This window comes from Peromyscus maniculatus, chromosome 21 (genome assembly GCF_049852395.1).
Source record: "Peromyscus maniculatus bairdii isolate BWxNUB_F1_BW_parent chromosome 21, HU_Pman_BW_mat_3.1, whole genome shotgun sequence".
In the NCBI taxonomy this organism is placed as follows: domain Eukaryota; kingdom Metazoa; phylum Chordata; class Mammalia; order Rodentia; family Cricetidae; genus Peromyscus; species Peromyscus maniculatus.
In genome coordinates, this window is record NC_134872.1 from 12785598 (window position 1) to 12808413 (window position 22816).

The 22816-nt window shown below is 41.2% G+C and overlaps 1 protein-coding gene across 1 annotated transcript in view; it reads right to left on the minus strand.

Moving 5' to 3' along the window:
• Positions 1 to 18534, minus strand: part of LOC102905682 (solute carrier family 5 member 4-like) — a 59296-nt gene extending 40762 nt beyond the window's left edge. The window contains exons 1-4 of the mRNA XM_076558029.1: positions 18484 to 18534; positions 16871 to 16975; positions 14084 to 14143; positions 10894 to 10998 (exon numbers count right to left, since the gene is read on the minus strand). Coding sequence (XP_076414144.1) covers positions 10894 to 10998; positions 14084 to 14143; positions 16871 to 16975; positions 18484 to 18498 — 285 coding nt within the window. The 5' untranslated portion in view covers positions 18499 to 18534. The remainder of the gene's footprint in view (positions 1 to 10893; positions 10999 to 14083; positions 14144 to 16870; positions 16976 to 18483) is intronic.
• Positions 18535 to 22816: the final 4282 nt, after the last annotated feature.

The window sequence follows — 22816 nt, forward strand, 5'->3', positions numbered from 1 at the left end:
GCAAGGCAGGAAAACTCTAGCTACAAGTAGTATTTTTCCTTCATTCTGAAAATCCTTTAACTGCCAAAGAGTTAACTGTATTTTCAAACTTTTGAGGAATGTATGACTTTTTAGGTAGTGTTACTATAATCATGTCAAATGTTGAGAGAGGAAGAGGCTTAGGAGATTGGTTTGACATCATACAGGTACCAAGTGGTAGTCTTTTGACTCATTTGTTCAGTGTGTCTGAAGGTCATATTATTAGATACTTTGTTGCACAGCTGTCATAGGACTTTACTTTGTTATAGATCTGGATTACATGGGAATGTAGAGAAATCCTTCTGGAAGATGGGAGGGTTGGCAGGATAGTTTGTGAATCTCTATGAATCTTTATGTTAAACAGAGCAAGTATGTACCAGACAAGATATAATGTTAGTGTATGTGGTCTTTAATAGAAGACATGGGGCGGGGGAGGTGGGAATCAACCTCAGCTAGAAGATCTGTATGGCATGAAGATCAGAGAGGAAGCAAAGAAAAATGAAAACTTAGCTGAGGCCCTTTGAATTATATAGCACCAAAACCCAGCAGGCATTCATTTATGAGGACTTGGGTCAGTTTTAGATCTGCAGCTGAAACTGGTGGAAGTTTTGAGCTAATAGATACTGGGTGAAAGTAAGCATTTCTGGGTTCTTCTACCTCCTCTCTTTCCTTGGACAATCTGTCTTGCCCAGGCTAGCCTTAAACTCCTGGGATGACATCATCCTCTTTCCTTATCCCCACAAATGGAAGCCAGAAATATAGGTATGCACCATCACTGGGGCCTCTTCAATATTACATTTATTTATGCACATATATATGTGTGTGTGTGCCCATGTGTGTGCGTGTGCATGTGGGATGTGCACACTTGTGTTTGCCATGGCATGTGTATAAATAACTTGTAAGAGTTCATTCTCTCCTTCCATCATGTGGCCAGTCTTGGCAACAAGCAGTTTGCTCACTGAGCCTCACTCTTGTCCCTCTTGGTAGGTTCTGAAAGGAGATAGAATAGAAACTGAATGATTTCTAGAGTTGATTGACAAAATTAACTTTCAGAAAAGGTTCCCATACAGAGGATAAACTTCTAGAAGTAAACTCCAAATTTAGTAAAATGAGGGATTACCACATTTGGTTGTCTGTGATAGGGTTGTGGTAGAGGAGAAGAATTGTGAATAAATCCTAATTTGGGGGAGGTTTATTTGTTGAAGAAGTATGTGAAAGCTGCAAATGGAAAAGACAGAAAGAAAGTTGTTATGGAATATTTGAAAATGCCTGGAAATGTATTGCTGTGATCGGTGTAATAAAAAGCTGAATGGCCATTAGCTAGGAAGGAGGTGTAGGTGGGACTTCCGGGCAGAAAGAGATCTCTGGGAAGAAGGCATAATCACTAACCAGATGTGGAAGAAACACCATAGGCAGTACAGAGAGATGAGGTGACAAGCCATATGACAGAATATAGATTAAAATAAATGGGTTAATTTAAGTTATAAGAGCTAGTGGGACAAGCCTACGATAAGACCAGGCTTTCATAATTAATAAGTCTCCATGTTGTTATTTGTGAGCCGGCAGCCCAAAGTAAAGTTCAACTACAGAAAGTAGCAAATAAAGGAAAACCCGTCAGAATAAGTTGATTTCTCAATGAAAAACTTTGAAAGCTGGAAGAGCCTGGAGCAATGCATTCCAAGTCCTAAGGGACTACAGCAGCAACCTAAGATAACATTTCCAGTAAAACTATATGCCATGGTTGAAGGATAAAGAAAAGCTTTCCATGATAAAAACAGTCTAAAACAATTTGTATCCAAAAAAAATAAAATAAAAACTAAGGGAGATGTGGGAAGCAATCATTTGGACTGAAGAAAGAAACGAGCATAGCAGAGAGGCTGTGCAGAAAATATGAAGCCATAATTACTAAAATACACAGGACCATTGAGGAAACAAACAACACAAAAACCCAACACTACAATGACTACTGTTAACACACTTTTCAGTAATAATTTTAAGTATCAATGGTTTCAATTCTCCAATCAAAAGACACAGGCTGACCGAATGGATCAAGAAGCAAAATCCACCTATCTGTTGTATACAAGAAACATAGCTTTAAAGATAGTGATTGCCCTACCCTATAATGAAAGGTTGGATAAAATTATTCCAATCAAATGGAGCCAGAAAGCAAGCAGGCATCAATATCCTAATATCTGACAAAATAGACTCTAACCTAAACTAATCAAGAGGTAAAGAGGGACACCTCATTCTAATCAAGTGAAGAGTTAACCAAGAAGACATACCACTATAAACATATTCTAGTGCCCCCAATTCCATAAAAATGCACTACTTGATTTAAAGATACAGATTAACACCAACTCATTAATAGTATATAATTTCACTAACACATTTTTCTCCAATACGCAATTTATATGAAAAAAAAGATCAAAAAAGAATAAGTCAACATCATACATCAAATGGACTTGAAAGGTATCTACAGAATGCTCCACACAAACACCAGGACGACTGTGGCATATAATAAATTTCAGTTTTACTCAATTATTGAAAAAAAATAGCCAAATGAATGGAAACACATGAACTATGAACCAAAGGCTGAGGGGCTCCCAGCTGGATCAGGCCCTCTGAATAGGTGGGACAGTTGATTGGCTTGATCAGTTTGGGAGGCATCTAGGCAGTGGGACCAAGTCCTGTGCTCATTGCATGAGTTGGCTGTTTGAAACCAGGAACTTATGCAGGGACACTTGGCTTAGTCTGGGAGGAAGGGACTGGACCTCCCTGGACTGAGTCTACCAAGTTGATCACAGTCCTCGGGGGAGGACTTGTCCTGGAGGAGGTGGGAATGGAGGGTGGGTTGGGGGTAAGGGGAGGGCGTGGGAGGGGGGAGAATAGGGGAACCCATGGCTGATATGTAGAACTGAATGGTATCGTAAAATAAAAAATATATATCACAAAAAAAAAATACCCATACACATAAAAAGTTTTAGCTGGGCGTGGTACCATCACATCCATGCTTATAGGTGCTTCACTGATCTTCTACATGTCTCTTATTCTAACTGTGTTAACCATTACAATACATTCCTACTGTGGACAACCATTACCAAAAACTACGTTTTTAAAGACTGGGCACACTCTGTGCAACATTTATTGGCCTCCTAAAATTCATTTAGCTCCATTTGAAGATACCTTAAAATTTATGAGCCTGAATGTAGCCATTATGAGACCATTAGCTATGTTCCTTGTGAGCTACCTATTTCTTCTTTATGGTTCTTAGTTGTTCTTTTGCAGAGCTACCAGCTTAAGTCGTGCTGGGATCAAGAAAAATGGGCCTTGGTGGTTCGTGTTCCTGGAGTTGTATCCATGCCAGTGGATGCCCATACGCTCCAGAAGAGAATTTGACATCGCTGCTGCCATTGTTGCTGTTATAGCAGTGGTGGCCACTGCTGCTACTGTTTCTGGGATTATCATTTCATAATTGCTTACTACAGCTAGCACAGTGGAGACCCTAGCAGCAAAAGTATCTACCACAGTTAGTTAATCTTTCATTCTATTGGGCATGATAAATTTAATTCAGTAGTTATATACATCTCGATTGGCTTTGAAAATTATAAATTTATAAACTCAAGTTCCATTTGCTTTTGGGATACCATCTTACAAGGACTCCAATTTGCAGTAAGGCTCGTTAAGGAAGGGAATGGCTCAGTTGCCTTTAGCCTACTGGCTATGGGTGGTTTAGGACTTCTGTTGGTCTTTTCTGTGTCGAACACACAGATTGCAAGCCCAGCGCCACTTTGAGATCTTTGGCAGCAATTAACCATGCAGCTCACACATGATTGAGCCTGTATGATAATGAGAAGGGTAATGCCTGGGGGGCGCTCACCAACCTAAGACAGAGCGCCTGTGTGGCCTGGGCAGGAGTCTCCATGATGGGTAAGGTGACCTGCTGACATCCCATGCAACCTAAGTCAAAAGCTCATTTTCTAGTAAAAGGGGGACCTGTAGGTCCCTGGCCTCCCATTTTGGGTAACTGTTGCCTTGCCTGCTGACCTTGACCTTGATATCCTCCCTATGCTAATTCCCTGCCGGTTTCCACCCTCCTGAATGCTCAAGGGAAGTTCCTTGTCTGTGTATCCTGCATAATGGGCATTAACAGCTTAGATACAAGATTGTAAAACATCGGTAGTAAGCTTCTGCCCTCTGAGGTTCTCCCATTGTGCTGTAAGCCTGTATTTAAGGCCTCCTCCCTCCCTCAATAAATGGCATTCGGCAAAAAATAAAATTAAAAAAAAAAAAAAGAATAAGTCAACATCATACATCAAATGGACTTGAAAGGTATCTACAGAATGCTCCACACAAACACCAAAAAAATCACACTCCACTCAGCAGCACACAGAAAGTTTTCTAAAATAGACCACATCCTGGAACACTTAACAAATCTTTACAAATTCAAAGAGGTTGAAATAACTCCTTGTGGCCTCTCTGACTACAATGCAATCAATTTGGATGTCTGAATGTAGAAGAATGAAAATAGGTCCTGCCCTAAATTATCAGCCTGCACAAAATTCAACTCCAACTGGATCCAGAACCTCTAGATAAGACCAGATACACTGAATTTTATAGAACAGAAAGTGGAGAACACCCTTGAACTCAGTGGCACAGGAACAGACTTTCTGAACAGAACACTGATAGCACCAGGCACTAAGAACAACAACTAATAAATGAGACCTCAGACAACTGAAAAGCTTCTGTATGACAAAGGACACTGTCTTTCAGACAAAGCATCAGCCTACACAATGGGAAAAGATTCTACACACCTGATAGAGGGCTAATCTCTAAAATATATATGGAACTCAAAATATTGAACATTAAAAAAATAAATAACCTAATTAAAAATAGGGTGCAGATCATAACAGAGAGTAATCAGCAGATGAAGCACAAATGGCTGAGAAACACTTGAAGAAATGTTTAACATCCTTAGTCATCAGGGAAATGCAAATCAAAACTACTCTGAGATTTCATCTCACACCAGTCAGAATGACCAAGATCAATAAAACAAGGATAGCTAATGCTGGCAGGAATGTGGTATAAGGGTAATACTCATCCATTGCTGGTGGGACTGTAAACTCGTACAACCATGATGGGAATCAGTGTGTGGGGCCCCTGGGAAACTAGGAATAGATAGATCTACTTCAAGACCCAGCTACACCACTCATGGGCATACCCCCAAAAGACTCTATTCTACTACAGAGACAAACCATGCTTGTTGATGCTCTATTCATAGTAGCTGGAGATTGGAAACAAACTAGATGACCATCAACAGATGGCTAGATAAATAAAATATGAGATATTTAAGCAATGGAATATTACTCAGCCATTTAAAAAATAAAATCATGAAATTTGTAGGTAAGTGGATGGAGCTAGAAAAAAAAATCATCCTGAATGAGGTAACCCAGACGCCCCCCCCCCCAAAAAAAAAACCCAAAAATGGTATGTATTCACTTATATGTAGATATTAGCCATTAAGTCTTTGATAAGCAGACTATAATCACTATAATCACAGAGGTTAGGTATAGAGTTAGGAGACCAGGAAGGAAGGATGGATATCCCTAGGAAGGGGAAATAGAACAGATTTCTATGTATGATTAAGGGAGAATGGGATGAGAAGATCAAATCATTTATGCCTTCTCCCAGGAATACTGCTTCTAAGCTTCCCCAGGAAAGTCCTTAACATACTACCCCTCCCACTTACAGGGAGATATCTGTAGCAGAATATTATTTTAATGTGTATTACTTTATGTTGCATTTGTTTAACTCTGTGAAGCTGTGTTACCATGCCTGTCTAAAACACTTGATAGTCTAATAAAGAGCTGAACAGCCAATAGTGAGGCAGGAGAAAAGATAGGTAGGGCTGGCAGGCACAGAGTAGATATAGAATGAGAAAACTGGAGTGAGAAGAGCAAGCTAGGAGCCAAAGAAGGAGAAGGACTCCAGGAACCAGCCACCCAGCTACACAGTGAGCCACAGAGTAAGAGTAAGATTTACAGAAGCAAGAGAATGGGAAAATGCTCAGAGATAAAAGATAGATGGGATAAGTTAAGAAAATCTGGCTAGAAACTAAGCTAAGCTAAGGCTGGGAATTCATAATTAAGAATAAGCCTCCAATCCACAAGGATGACCCCACCTTGAACTGCTGGCAGTGGTTGGTCCAGAGGGTGCCTGGACTGGTCTACTCTGGTGACCAGTCTAGGGAATAACCTAACTGTCATCATAGAGCCTTTGTCCAGTGACTGATGGAAGCAGATGCAGAGATCCACGGCCAGGCACCAGGCTGAGCTCTGGGAATCCAACTGATGAGAGAGGGGAGGGATTCTGCAGGCGGGGGACATCGAGATCATGATGGGAGAACATGCAGAGATGACAGGCCACACTATGAACTGTGGACTGGTGGCTGTGGAGCCCCCATGGGACTGGACTAGGTCCTCTGGATATGGAAGGTGATTGTTTGGCTCAGACTGTTTGGGGGGCACCCAGGAAGGGGGATCAGGATCCATACCTGGTGCATGGGCAGGTTTCTGGGAATCTAGTGCCTGTGGTGTGATGCCTTGCACAGCGTTGGTGCAGTGGGAAGGGACTTGGACTTGCCTAGGCTCAGTGTGCCAGGCTCTGCTGACTCCCCATGGGAAACCTTGATTTGAGGGATATGGGGGTGGCTAAGGAGAGAGGGCTGGGGGTGGGAGGAGGGAGGAGGTGGTATCTGTGGGTGGTGTGTGGAGTGAATAGAAAATGTCTTAATAAAGAAAAATGAAAAAAAAAAGAATAAGCCTCCATGTGTATTTATTTGGGAGCTGGGTGGTGGGCCCCCTAAAGAGCAAAAGAGTAAAATAAACAACAACAGATATCCTCATCTACTTGAAGGTTTTCCTTATACCTTGGAGGTTGTGAGACACATAAAGAAACCAGAAGGCTCTTTATGAAGTTCTGAGATATTCTTGAAATATCTGCTCCATACTTCCTCAGGAACAAGATAACAGAACAAAGCAAATGTAAAAGGTCAACAAGATTCAGTGGCTATAGGAGTTGGAGGATCAGATTACAAGCCTCTTCCTACTAGACACTCAAGTGATTATGTGGCATATACAGCAACAATGTTAGATTAGCTGAAGTTACATCTGCCCTACATAGGGACTTATCTTGATGGGCAAAGAATGATGTGGAAGGATAATAAAAGAATGAGGTTTGAAAAGTTAACTCATGCAGAGCCACTGTGGTGTCTTATGAACCAGGAGCAAAAGAATGCTAGGATAAGACTTATAAGTGAATTCTATAAAGATATAAAATATAAACATTGTATTATTCAAGAAATGGAATAATAACTGCAGCAGCTTTGGCCTGAGTTTTTTCTTGGGTGCTCTGACCATTAAGAGTTAATACACTGCTCAGAACATGGCAATCTCCCAGGGCTGGCTTGGAGATATCCTTTCTGTATAGTGTCCTTGAAGCCACAAAAGCTGGCAGCCTGAGAATGGGCTGTCATATGCCTCTAGATTCTTAAAAATTACGTTATGGGTTTATGAGTGAAAATGATTGTAAAACATTACTCTGTTTATCAATGATGACTAAACTTAAGGGAAAATGTAAAAGATAACTCAGTTCTGTCATAGTTTATCAATGATGACTAAACTTGTGACCCCAGATGTACAAATGAAATAAGTTAAATATATGTTCAAAACCAAAAATGACATGATCTATGTTTTGGAACAATATGAACTTATCCCTGCTCTCTGAGGTCTGTACAAATAAAGAAGCACTCTGTCTGCTAATCAGTCAGACTGTGAAATAATTTGACAACCCATAGCCTGACTTAATCCTCCCTCACCAACTGCCTACCTCTCTCTGGGACCTGGCCACCACAGAACTGGTGGTCCCCAGCAGTTGTGTGAGTAACCAACCACTGTCTGATTGTAATTAAGGGCCACTCTGTAAGATGGAACCCATACCTGATACTGCTCGGTTGGTCAAGAACCCGAGACTACATATTTCCAGGTCATAGGGGGAAACCAAATACTAAATTCTCCTAATGAAACATACCAATAAAATGACTCATAACAACATTATGCTATACTCATAGATCAGTGCCCTGCTCAGGCATCCTCAGAGAAGCTTTCTCCTGTAGTAGATGGGAATAATACAGAGACCCAAAACTGGACAATGTTGAGAGAACTTGAAAAGAAAAAAGAGAACTGGAGACTTTGGAACACTCCATCCTAAATGGGAGGTGTCCATCAAATTCTTCCCCTCAGGCCTCAGAGAACTCTGAAGAAGAGGAGGAGGAAAGATTGTAGAGTCAGATGGGTTGGAGGACACTGAGGAAACAGGTCTTCTAGACACAGCAGGACTGACACATATATGAACTCACAGAGACAGAGGCTACATGCACAGGACCTACACAGAGAGGGTCCCAGTCCTGATGGGGGAACTAGACACATGAACCCACCCCTAACCCATAAGCTACCTCCAATTGGTAACCACTAACGAAGGAAAAATTAGTCTTCACCAACGGAGTCTCACAGGGTATACAAACCACACTTACGGGCAGGTCCCATGCCCAGTGGCAGATGGCCGAAAGGATACAAACTCAATGGTATTGTTGGAGGGCTTTTTTCTTTTTTCTGTTTTGTCTTACAATGCTTCATCAGAGCATTATTTATTTCCTTTTTCCCTTACAGATCTTTTCTTTATATATTATGATTCCCAATTTTGTTTTAATGGGTTTTCTGTGTGTGCAAATGTGTGTGCATCAGCATCTGTATGTGTTTCTTGTGTGTTTCCTTTTTTCTATTTTCTATTTTGTCCTATTCTGATTTGTTTGTTTTTATTTTATTTTTTCTTATTTTCTTATTATTATTATTCTTATTATTTTAGATGCCTGTTTTATTCCAGTGAGAGAGAAAATAAAGGGTATGAGTGGGAAAGTGGGACCTTTGGGGAAGAGCTGGGGGAGTGGAAACTATAAGAATACATTGTGTGTGAAAAAAAAATCTATTTTCATTAGAAATAATAAAATTACGTGTGGGAAAATTAACTAACTAGTTAAAAATAAAGTCATGAAAAGTCTTGAGAGAAAGGGAAAACAATGAAAAAGAAACTTTCTAATAAAGAGGAATTTTAATGATATGGGATGTTCTTTTACTAAAAGAGACCATTTTGGAACAATTGCTAATAGCTCAGTAAATTAGTAGTTTGTAGCTGTGTTCATTTCCCAGTGTTACTGTTTTCCAGAAGAGCAGCAGTACTTCTTGGAAGTGTGAACTGAAATATTTGGGGATTATGGGACATCATGGCCACTAATGAGTCTCAATATCTATGCTCCTGGAGGTTAAAACCTGGGATGGATCTTTTCTCAATCCTGGCAGGGGAGATTCTGAAAACTTAAGATAGAAATCTTAAGGTCTTATAATGATTAGTTTAATAAGTAGCCAGGATAGAATTGTCTATCAATGGGTATGCATGTATAAATGAACATGTCTAAGGTTAATTATTATCATTAATATTACTCAGACATAACCTTGTAGGCACAAAAGGACTGCTGAGACACTATCAGCTGATTACAGACACACGTGGAAAACACTCATGTGCACATGAATTTCTTGCACCCCACCCAGCTTACCTATATTCCATTCCTTATTTACCACCCAGAACCATGTACTCCAAAAGGCCACATCCCTCAAGGGTTCCTTTAACTGATGCCCTTCAGTTTCAGCACACACTCATGATCTTTGGAATAAAGCTGTAGATGTCTGAGAGGACCTCAGAGGTTAGCAAGTCCTACCCACTTTTAGAACATAAGGACATAAAGTCTCTGGCACCCAGGGGGTCTTCTGCTTCTCCTAACCTTCCCACCACAAGGACTGTTTAATCAAAATGCCATTACCAACTGCACCTGGCAGGAACTAACACATCTCCTGATTGTGCAGGGTACACCTTCTGCTAATGTACTCACAAGTAGCCAAGTATTAACGTGTAAATCCTCATCTTCTTGGTCTCTGGTAACACCTGTTGCTTGGGAATCTTTGCTAACATTAAGCACAGCTCAATACAAGGTAAAAATGCTCACATGGCTTTAGGACAGCCCATAGCATCTGGGCCCAGCAGCTGGTTTACTTGTAACAGTAACTCAGCCCAACAGAAGAGCAACAGCAAAGGCAACTTTTCTGTCCTAACCACTGATACACATGCCCTGGCTATGAGCTCAGATATCTTATTAGGCATTGATACACATGGATAAGTAAGCTACCCTTTCTGTTTTCATGTGCTGCTCAAAGTTCAAAGGCCTGTCATCTTCCATCAGAGATAATTTCCAAGGAATAATCATTTTAGCCACTCTTTTATGATACAGGTTTTACAAGGGCCATCTTCCATAAGGCAAAGTTAAGTAGGTTTAATGATACAAAGTACTTCCCTTCTTATTTTATCATTACACTGAAAAGAATAATGTAAGTCAGAGCTGGATCAGAGAAAGTTACTGTGTATCGGGCAAGGCAGAAGCCAAGAGGCACCTGTAGAAAGCAGCTGATATTCCTTGTGTGACTGACATTTGCTCTGGCCACACCTGCTTTTTAACACATGGAATGCTTTCAGAGAGTCGATCTAAACTCTTGTGGTTCTCATGATCTGAAAGTCTGCTGCTCTAGGCATATGCATATGCTAAGCATTTTCCCACCCAGGAAGACCTAAGAGAGAAATCCCAGGAAGTTTGAGGCATCTCCTTTTGACCCTGTGAGTGCTATTCACAGTCTATTCACACCAGTGTCTGATTTCAGCAGCTGGCCCCAACAGGCCAACTGTGGAATCTCCAATGCCAGGAGGCAGAGAACTCACTGAGATCCTCAAAGCCACACAGATGAAGAGGTAGAGGACTGATAGGTAGATCTGAAGCCTCTTCCCACCAAACCGCTTCCTGAGGTATTCTGGCATGGTCATCACCTGCAAAGACAGACATCAATAGGAATTCACCTCGAGCCTAGTGCATTCAGATGATTTTACATTTGCTTAATGACTTCAGATAGCTAAGCACTATGCAAGACATCTTGGGGATACAGAGGCAAGAAAGACACAATTCCTCAGTAGAGTGATGATTATGGAATAAACTCAAGCACCAGAGGCAGAATAACAATCACTTCCTGGCTCTGATGTTTACTACATATTATGACACTTTTGTCGAATTACAGTCTCTGAACTTCCTTTTTCTTAAAGTAGGAGTTTAGTGCAAAAGTATAAATAAAGTACCTACAACATTACCAAATATCTGTATGACACTCAACAAATATTTTTATTATTATTACTAGTAATGCTGAAGTACAGCAAAAACAATACTTGTAAATAATAAATTGTAATATAATCGTAACAAATTGATTATTGAGTACATTGTAAGATACATTAGATTATGTATTTATATGATTCCCTTTACTGAAAATAAGATTTACAAGTATGAACTTAGAGAAAAATCTTAATTTTCATTACTGAAGTAAGAGATTGCTCACGGGACATCTAGAATAAGTAATGTAGCTTTCTGTGTCTTTCAGAGTGATTGGGCTCATTATTTAATCTCTTCAGATACAAAAATATGTTAATAAACACATACATCCTTTTTGTCAAAAATCAAGAAGAAAGGTTCCTAACAGACCACCAATGGAGAACAGCCCTGGAGAAATGGCCAGCTACAGACATGTGTCTTCTGGAGCATGCATCTTCTGGGGCATGTGTCTTCTGGGGCATGTGTCTACTGGGGCATGCACTCTAGAACCAAGGATAGCATCTTTCAACAGGAAAATCAGGAATGATAACTTTGCACCTTCTGCAGGAGTGCAAAGGAGGAGCTCCTCATCCAGGGTAGGTTTTCAGACAATCATCCTGAAGAAAGGCCATTTGAAGACCTGGTGTTTGCTCACGGAGGCATCCTCAAAGCTATACGAGGGTCTGAAGCAATGTTTCCAAAGAGCAGGATGCCCATATTGGTTCCCACACAGCTCTCCCTCCTGATCAAACTGCACATCTCTGCATGTGTGTCCTATAGGCACCAACACACACACACAGTTACATTGTTAATTCATTACTGTCCTATTCTCCATCTCTGGCCTTTCTCTGTAATTCTTGCTCCATCTATGGAGCACTTATGGATCCTGATCCCCAAACGTCAAGCCTCCAAATTACTCATACTGCCTTTATCCCGAATCTGTTAACAAACATGTCACAAGGAACCAAGAAGTGGTTTCTCTTCCTTGCTATTTCCTTCCTTGAGCCTCACTTTGGCTGGTATGAACTTTTAAATTATTATTTTTGAGATATGGTCTCATGTAGCCCAGGCTAGCCTCCAACTTGATGTATAGCCAAACATGATGTTAAACTCCTGGTCTTTCTGCCTGTGCCTCCTAAATTCTGGTTTTACAGGCAAGTCCTACCACTCAGTCACAAGATTTCATGAATATTTGTGTTCGTATGTATGTATGTATGTATGTATGTATGTATGTATGTATGTGGAGACTGGAGCACACCCATTGGTATTGTCTCAATGGTACCATCCACCTTGTCTTTTTGAGACAGGTAGAACTTGGTGATTGGGCTAGACTGCCTGTCTAGGAAGCCCTAGGGACCTGCTCATCTCTGCTTCCTCGGTGCTGGATTACAAGCACCTGCTGTCTTGCCCAGCATTTTTACAGAGGTGCTGTGGGTCAAACTCATCACCTCATGTTTGCAGGGCAAGCACTTCACTGGCTGAGCTATTGTCCCAGCCCCAGATCACATGAACTTTTGTTCAAGTCCATTTTGCACTCAGACGCCCAAGTGAAACTTCATAAAATGGAAATCTACTCATGACTCTTGAATCCTTGAAAGCCCTGCACCTCCCATTTCCAAGAGGATATAGAATACTTCAAGGTTTTATTAAATTTGTTTATTCATTTTTGTGTGTACATGCATACACACAGAGACACACACACAGCAAGGTGTGCATGTGGGGATCAGAGGAACACTTGCAAGAACTGATTTTCTCTTTTTGACATGTGAATCCTTGGTACTGAACTCAGGTGATCAAGCATGACAGCAAGTGCCTTTACCTACTGAGACAGCTCTCTTGTCCTAAGACACTCTTTTTTAAATGGTATCATAGTTTTAAAATTTTAGCCATTATACTAAGTATATAATAACTTTATATCATTGTAATTTTTATTTTATGGGTATGAGTGCTTGCCTACATACATGTCTGTGTACTATATGTGTGCAGTGCCTGAGGAGGTCAGAAAACCGTGTTGGCGTCACTAGGATTGGAGTTACAGACAGATGTTACAGAGTTACAGATGGATGCTGGGAATTGAATCTGGAGCCTCTGCCAGAGCAGCCAGTGCTCTTAACCATTGAGCCATCTCTCCAGCTCCTATATCCTTGTATTTTTAGCACACTTTAATTATATAAAACAATGGGCTTCACTGTAATATTTTCACACGCGTGCAAGCAGACTTTGTCTCCCCTCTATTACTTCCTCCTGCACAATCCCCTCTTCCACTGCTCGCATCCCTCCCCACCACGTAGGGAAACACATGGAACTTTCACCACCGAACCCCACCCCCACGGTGCCTACTGCCTCCTCTGCCTCTCATCACTCTTCTCCCACACAACTCTCTAATTAGCCTTAATTTTAACTGAGCTCCAAATATTCCAGGAAAGAAAGATTTTCAGCTTCCATATATTGATTCCATCATCCAATTTTTCTACCTGAAGAATTCAGCCTTATCCCCCCAAGACTGGATCACCACTGAAGCACTTCTCCCAAGACATGCCTGTGACTCCAACTTTCCTCCCACCTCTACCACAGTGATCACTGGGTAGAGGCACCACTGACTTTTCACCTGGTGACCGACACATTGTGTATTGGGGGACCCTATGGCCAAACAATTTGATATTTTTTTCTGTATATTATTAGCAATGGGACCAATGAAGAACAAGTACCCAGGTTTCATGATTTAACAGAAAGACTAAATGGGTAAATAAATAAATAAATACATTAGATACTTACCCCTGCCTTGATGTAGATGGGGACAAAAAACCACCCCAGAACCAGCAACAAGAGAAACGACTGTAACAAACCAAGGGCAGCATCAAGTTAAAGGAGTTTGGTTTGTGACTTTATAATGTCATGACCTCTGAAGCTCGAGACAAACCAACCCCATCACTTTCCTTAGCTCCTGTGTAATGTAGTATTATACAATTTAATATCTACTATATGTCAAAACAAGCAAAAGATAAATTGTTTTTAATTCACCTAAGATAAGATTATACAACCTTTGTCAAAATCAATGATCTTAGATGGGAGAATTATCCATGAGTGTCAAAGCATTGAGAAAAAACTGAGGAAAGAAAAGAACATCCTCAGGTCCCTTTAAGTCTTACCAAATATAGCTATTGATATAATCTGGTATTAAAATGCAGATTTTATGACATCTCCACACACAACACCGCTGTTCTTGCCACAACTAGTGAAGCAGGTCTCATGAGCAGAGTTATCAAGGTCCTATATAGAAAGGATGTGAGCTTTATTAAAATTAAAGAAATTCAAGTTCAAAACTATAAAAAATAGATGTCTGCAACACGATAGTGATATACATTGGGTTATAGGTTGTTTTCTTCATGCCTATGGAGGCATGGCACTATCCGATCAAATCCCAGGCCACAAGGCATATCAGGCCAAAGCCTGGGTATGTGCCTGATATTTCGGAAGTAAAAATAGGCAAAAACAAAACAAGACGACCTACAGCATTGGAAAGGCAGAAACATTTATGAGTAACGCAAGGTCACTTTCAGTGTTCATCTAGGGCAGTTTGTTTAAAATTGCACTGGAGTCCAACTTTGTCTATTCTACCAATATGAACATATACAAGAACACTGGAAAGGGTAAGATGAGGCCTGTGGGATGCTTCGTTGGACAAAGAACCAGCTGATCAAGCCTCACAACCAGAGTTTAATCTCCGGAGCCCATGTTGGGGGAAAAAGAACAGACTCCTGAAATGCGTGCTCTGACGTGCACTGTGGAGAACAGAGAAAACACAGGCTCTTCATGAGCTGTGTGTGATGCTCTCACCACCTGCCCGGCTGTGTGATAGAGTGATGTGGGTGGAGGAAAGCCATGTTCTCTGTTCTGAAGAACTTAGGCTCTAGTTAAGGGATGCAGCGTCTGTAGAATGGTAACAGGTCGGTCATGAAGTCCTGTAGGTTTGGTATGTCATCTTTCAAAACATTCATTCCTTACTATAGTGCCAATGTCCTCTCAGGCCTAACTTGGGTTTCTACTCATCCTTCTGGCACAAGCATCTGCAAACCCTTATGGTATGTGCCAACAACCCTTATTGTCTACAGTGGATATATACCTCCTGTGTGATCTCTGTGGTAAAATGATTTTCAAGAATTGCCTATGCAGCCCAGTCAGTTCCTCTTCCCTCTCTGTCTTTTCCTGTGCTCCTCACTCCCACTCATGATCTATTTTATTATTGGTGTGTGTGTGTGTGTGTGTGTGTGTGTGTGTGTGTGTGTATCTGCTCAGTCCATTTAGAATTGCTGGAATGTATATGTGTTTAATGCTGACCACTTGGGACTGTTCAACCTACCAGGAAAAAAGGCACAGGGAAACATTTACATGGTGTGACCTCTCAATGTGGCAAATGCTTCTGTCTCTGTGCTTTCCACACCGTAGTTAGATCTTGTCTGCTCCACTTGATGACAAGCTGTGTCAAGAAGGGGGCATTGCTCTCTGCCTGTTATTTACCTGTTTACTTATTTTGAGACAGGGTCTCATTATATAGCCTGGCTGGCCTGGAACTGACTAGGTACACCAGATTGGTCTCCAACTCACAGAAATCTGCCTGCTGCTGCCCCTGTCCCGGCCCCTGCCTCTGCCCCTGCCCCTGCCATCCAGTGCTGGAATTACAGCCCAAATGCCTGAGCTACTTATTAACCTTTCAGTGTGTCTATGGTGCACACATAGGTGCAGAGGCCCAAGACTGACATTGGAAATCCTCTTCAACTGCTCTTACACCTTGTTCTTTGAGGCAGAGGCTCTTAATCAAACCAAAAGCTCCAGATACAGCTCTTCCCGCTACCCAAATTGTCAAATCCCTTGTCTCCACCACTGAGGCTGGAAATGCAGGTGGGCTGCCGTGTCTCCTCAGTGTTCTAGGAATCTGAACTTCCGTCCCCTTGCTTGTGTGGCAAGTGTATTCAGCCTGGAGCCTCTCCACAGCGAGTTTTCTTTGACTTAATCTTCACTTCTGCTTCAGGAATGAACATAGAGTGTGGCATCAGCAAAGAGACGTAAGAGCTCTAATAGTCACAGGGACCAAGTGAAAGTGTGGCTTAAACTGTACAAAAATGAAATCCTTGGTAGCAATAACTACTTAGGAAAAGAATGAAGCTACAGAAGTGCTCAAGGACAAACAAAGAGTAGACTAGTTGAGGGGAAAATAAAAACTAGAACAAAGAGAGTACATTTGATACAGACTTCCAGGAAAACCGGAGGTATATACCCAATTGAAATACCCAGACATGGATTTGACTTAAAAGAATATATATATTAAAAGGATATATATCATGAGGGTTTACGGATGATTGTGCCAGAAGGATGAAGAAACCCAAGTGAGGCCTTGGGAGGAAGTGGCACGGAGGTAAGGAATGAAAGCTTTGAAAGATGACATACCAAACCTACAGGACTTCGTGTGTGTGTGTGTGTGTGTGTGTGTGTGTGTGTGTGTGTGTGTGTGTGTGTGTGTGTTCTTTTAATATATATACATTATATAAATTTGCTTTCACTTACATGTGATTCAAATGCGGTAACAGCAATTCCTGAAGCTGCACCTGTCCCAGCCAGGCCCACAAAATGGCCACTGCCAATGTTGCTTGCAAACAGAGAGGCAGCCATCTGCAAGGCAAGCAATTAGACTAAGGTTAGAGTCAAAGGATTGAATTCTTCCCCTTGGAAACAGGTGGGTGTTGAGATGGGTCAGTCACTACTTCTTAGAGCAAATGCAGCAAACTGACTGTGCATGGACAAAAACTTTCTGTTACCAGTTATTCTGTGACCCATGAGCCAGGAACACCTCTCACACTGTGAATAGTTTAAAATGGTTTTTAAACATCTGAAGAGTGAGATGTACAAATTTGCAATTAGGTGAAATTTAAACTTCAGTGTCCCGCATACTTGTGCTGGAACACAGCCATGACTCTCACATGCTTTGTGTTACAGTGACATTTCCCTGAGGTCACAACAGACGCTGGCCTTTAAAGCACAAGATACTTACAATTAGGCCTTTTACAGAAAACCCCAATGAACCCCGCCTTATGGAACCATCAGTGTATCCCTCTATGCATTCTGAGTGGAGGCTCAAACTTCCAGGTCTCCTACCAGTGCTTGACTCTTAAGGAGTGACAGACTCCAAAGTTGCACCATAGAGAATTCTCTGTTCCCAGCCATAGCACCATGTTCCCATTAGTTACATTTTCCACCACACTGATTTCTGTCAATAAAATCAAAGATGAAAAGGGCTCTTCAATGGGCAGAGACTAGTGCCAGTCTTAAGAACAGAATGAGAATGTGAGATCCTGCAGGGCCTTTGTTCTATATCTCTCTTTGCAATCACTTCTTGTATGAAGGTGTCTGGGGTTAGGGAGGGATGGAGCTGGATTGCGGCTCTAGGATTAGTTGAGAATTGCATGATTCACAAAAAGGGCAGCAGAAAGGCTATGTCTGGTTGATTGTGTGCCCTGAGTAAATCTGTTCCTACTATCCCCACCAGATTGGTTAATTTGACTTCCTTTTATGGTATTCAGACAAGGCAGATGATCTACTGAAGGGAACATGTTCTGAGCACTCACTCTATGCCCAACCCAATGCTGCCACTGTAGACTCACAGAGGAACATGTTGCCTCTACTACAATGAAAAATCTGTCTGAAGGAGCCTTATACCAAAATTCAGAAACAATATCTGGTGGGCAACTGTCCAAGAGAATCACTGTCATCATCACCACAATGAACATGGCCTGCAATCATTAAGTGTGTAGAAAAGAAGAACATGATGTTCTAGGTAGGACTGGAGTGATCAGGGAGCAAGCTGACACTGGAAAGAGAAGATAATTTCCCAGAGATGAGCAGGGTTAGCTCAGGATTGGAAGCAGAAAAGGAATTCAGGGAGCTAATAGAAGCTAAGAAGCTTTTTCATGAGAACCAAAAAGAGGCACATGAAACAGAACTGAGGTAGGTCTCCTGCAGCTAGACTAAAGCAGCTCTCAATTGATTATATGTTATAATCTTTCTGCAATCCTAGGTCACAGTCTTGAAGTGGAGGATTTATTATAGGGGAAAAAAGTACCCCTGCTGCCACCCCAACTTTTTAAACAACGTATATCTCCAGAAACTTCTGACCCACTTACCGGCCACCAGGTCATAGCTCGACCTGCCAAGAAGAAGCCTCCAATAGTGCTTCTGTTTGTCTTCAACATTGCCTGAGCAGAAAGGAAATCATTAGAGGGTTAGAAACAATAGGTACACCCCCAAGATCAAAGAGACTACCCAGCTGCTCCACACAGCATGCTGACATTGATATCACAGAGAGACATGCTTTTCTAGATAGAGTAACACAGCATCGGTTTTTAATGGACATGAAAGTCATGATTTAGTAATGACTTAGAGGACTTCAAGAAACTATATTTGAAAATCTGATATTTATTTTATTTATTTATGAAATCTGATATTTATTTATTTATTTATTTATTTATGAAAACAGTGTTAAGCATCTCTAAAGCTGTCTTTGGAAGAAGATTTTGAGCTTCAAACTGGATACTGAAAAGAAGGAATGAACAGAATACAAATGATCTAAACTTCTTACTCAATAAGTGAGAAAGTGAATAAACAGCAAAGGGAAGTCGTTAAAATGAGACAAGAGAAATGACATTTGTGTTTTTGATGCCAGGTGCTGGGCATGCCAAGCAGAGCAAGCACCTGACCCTAGTTCTGTTCAAATAATGGACTTGCTGGAGGAATGAATTCATTCAGTGCTACCATTATTCATGCCACACACAAGCAAATTATTCAGACAGAAAGACAATGATACTTGGAAAATCATTGCCTCAACTCATCATTCTACATGTCTACCATGACACGTTTTCCTATGCAATTTTTGTGCCCTCCCAGAAATCTCACTGGACTTCCACATACCCACACTCCAATAGCTATCACCACCACGAAATAGATGACAATGACAGAGATGTCAGCAGCATTATTGATGTTCTTTGACAGTGAAGACAGTTCTGAGCTGGCAGTGCTGGTATTGGAGCTTACTGTGCTGGCCATGGCTGTAGGCAATGCTCTCCCCATTGCAAGCATTGGCACTTCTTTATATAGAAGTACTATGTTAATGATCAGCCTCGGGTAGGTGGGGAAGGATATCAGAGGCAGCTTCTGTCCACAGGAGACCTTTAAACCTCTCCTGTATGTTCAGGCTCTCACCTTACAGTGACTAGTTCTGGCTTCAGTGGAATTTGGAAATCAAGGAGAGAAGCCAGAGATGAGAATGGGAATTGGAGATGGAAAATGATGTGAGAAGTATTTGAGAAAGAAGAGGATATTTAAGACAATTGACTAGGACAAGGAATACAAAGGAGAGATTAAAGGAAGACAAAGGAAAAAAGACATAAGGAGAACAGGATAATGTTAGATGGGATACATGGTATCCTTAGCAGACACGAAATTCCTGGCAAAAATTGTCCTTTGAAATGGAAATTACCCATAACAGGTGGTCTAAGTGGACGCCATAGGCTATATCAAGACCCCAGCAGCCTGTGTGGAAAGGGAAAGTTGCTCCACCCTTACCTATGCAGAAGTGTGTGGGCAAGGTGGGTGAGTCAGAGGTGTTGAAAAGGGAATGAACCTACAGCCATGTGCTGGTGATCCTCATGGCCCAGCATCCTGGATACTCTGAAGACACCTGCTTGGCATTAGAAGTACCGTCTCGGAGCACTCTTCTCCATGGTTGTACATTTAAAATGCATGACATAAAACTTCCCTCTGTCCAGTGTAGAAGCTGGCAAAGATTTCTCCCCTGTTCTATAGGCTGCCTCTTCAATTCACTTTGTCTTCTCATGCAGGTGTTCTTTAATTTCTTGAACTTCCAATTGCCTGTTGCCTCACTATTTGCTGACTGAGGGGAGTCCTGTTCAGAAAGTCTTTACCTGGGTGTTGTATGGGGTGTGGGTTCACATGGGTCCTTGGAAAGAAGGACAAAGGAACTTTAAGGATGAAATTTTACCTCTCCAGCTGCAGGGGGATCAGACTCCCTGGACTGACTCTGTCCCTTAGCGAAGGGCTTTTTTATTGTTATCCAATTTACACTGTAGCAAGTTAATTTCCATATCCCTAAACCTCTTATCTAAGCTCCCCAGAGGGACAATGCCAAATGCAAATTCTCACTTAAGGAAGACCACAGTTTTCTGGGTCGTTCCCCAATCAAGTTTTGCATAGGCTTTGCACCTTCAGAAAACTCTCCGACAAGATCCACATAGAAGGTACCGGAGACAATAGGTATCAATCACAAAAGGCAGATCAAAGCTGGGTGCTAACACTCCGGAGTCAAACCAGCTGCAGCTCTGCAAGATTTCCCCCAACATACCCCCCCTTTTTTATATGCAACAATTAATTAATGCATATACAGTTTTTTCCTCTCCCTTCTGTTTTACAATCTTATGCCAGTAAGCCAAAACACATTTTAAAGCCAATATGGTTGTTATTGCTAGCACAAGAGTTCACACTTGCTAAAACAAGAACTCTGTTAAAGTGATTCACAGGATTGAATGAGGCTATAGGATCTGCAAGGCCTTCAATAACATCCATTCCTGTTATATCAGGTAACTTTTTTGCATGTTTCCTTAATTTCTTGCTGTAAATCATAAACCATTTGAGAAGAATTGGGGTGACCCATCAAATGCATCTTAACCCTTTCCCAATAATCCTTGCTTTCACTAAACTTTAAAAGTGTAATGCAATAAGATGTAACATTCCAGTCACATTTTAATTTTATCTGCTCCTTCAATATGACAGCTTGCCTCAAATCAGGTAATTCATTATTAACTATCTCATTATCTGTTTTATTTTGTTCAGTCCAAAGTTCTGTAGAATGTTTATGCCAGTCTCTAACAAACTCGGCAGTTGGAATTTCTTCATGAAGGGCCACTTGGGCTGTTCCAGCGGTATCAGTCAGTGCAATAATTCCCATAATAACTGCAATAATCAGTCCAACCCTTCAATGTGTTCTTCTTGATATTCTTTCAGCGAGCTTCTGTACCAGGATCACTGTAGGTGAATCTTGCCATGGCCTTGACAAGTTCACCGGTATGCAGGTTGCTGGCCTTGCTCTAAGAATGTATAAACTTTCAGAGGTTAAGTTTAAAGACATACTAGACTTAACAGAGGTATGAGGGGACAGCATTCACAAGTGATGCTGTAATCATTAGGGTGCCATTCTACAGGCCTCTTTAGTAGCAAGTAAATCATGGTACACATGCCATAAAAGGATGGCTTTGATTTAGTCTAAAAGACAAAGTATACTTATCATCCTTAATGTTTAACTTTCCTTCCCACACTTTAAGAGGGTGGAAAGCACTTGCTAATTTCCACAAGTTAGTCTGAATTGAATTGCCAAATTGCAGGAGAGAACTTGACATTCTAACTCCATGCCATTGGATAGGTTCATTAACAGAAGAACTAATTTCTACAGTTCCATTCAAACTATACACCCACCATCTTAACTCTAAATGAGAATATTTTTCTTGAGGGGAGCCATAAGGGCTCCAATCAATGATGTCTCCATGGGAGATATTAATTAGCACTCAATGTTTCTCACTCTTATATTGTTGCCAATGCACCCAGTCAGATTCCTTATTGGCAACACTCATCTCAGTAGACTTAGGAAACTAATAGCATTAATCTCCTGCCCCTTAAAACCAGATATATGAAGCATTTAAAACTTATTATGATAATATTGGATAGTATTGACTGTGGATAGCCATACTTCAAAGGTTATATTTAGATGTTGAATCCCACTTCCCATACAAATAGGAATTCCTTGTACTCACACAGTATAATTTTTAATCTCTTTACCCTTGTCCATTGGCTGAGCAGGACCTTGGTTGCCATAAGGACGAGGTAGTCAAGATTCATTAACCAACACAGGAATAGCCATATATCCCCAACTTACTGCTAAATTAATTAGAGGATTAGGAATAAAGGTCCAGTAAGTATGATCAGTCCCCGTTACCTGTACAGTTACCATAGACAGCATAGCAAGGAACTGATTTGTAGCATTCAAAGGTTTCTGAGTCATTTGAATTATGGCCTCCCCTTTGTCACACAAATTCCTAAGCTGTCCCCAGGTGGGACAATTAGCTGTCTGCTCCAAAGGCCTTCTGTATATTTTTTTATCAGAGGCATCTCAGCAGCTGAAGCATTCATTCAAGAGACTCCTCTTGCTCATGCCAGATTTGTGGTGGTATTGTGTTTCCCAAAATGTTGTGCACCCTAATAAACTTATCTGGGGTCAGAGAACAGAACAGCCACTAGATACAGAGGCTAGAAAATGGTGGCACTCATGCCTCTAATCCTAGCATTCCAGAGGCAGAAATCCATCTGGATCTCTGTGAGTTCAAGGCCACATTGGAAACAGCCAGGCATGGTGACACATACATGCCTTTAATCCCAGGAAGTGAGGGCAGA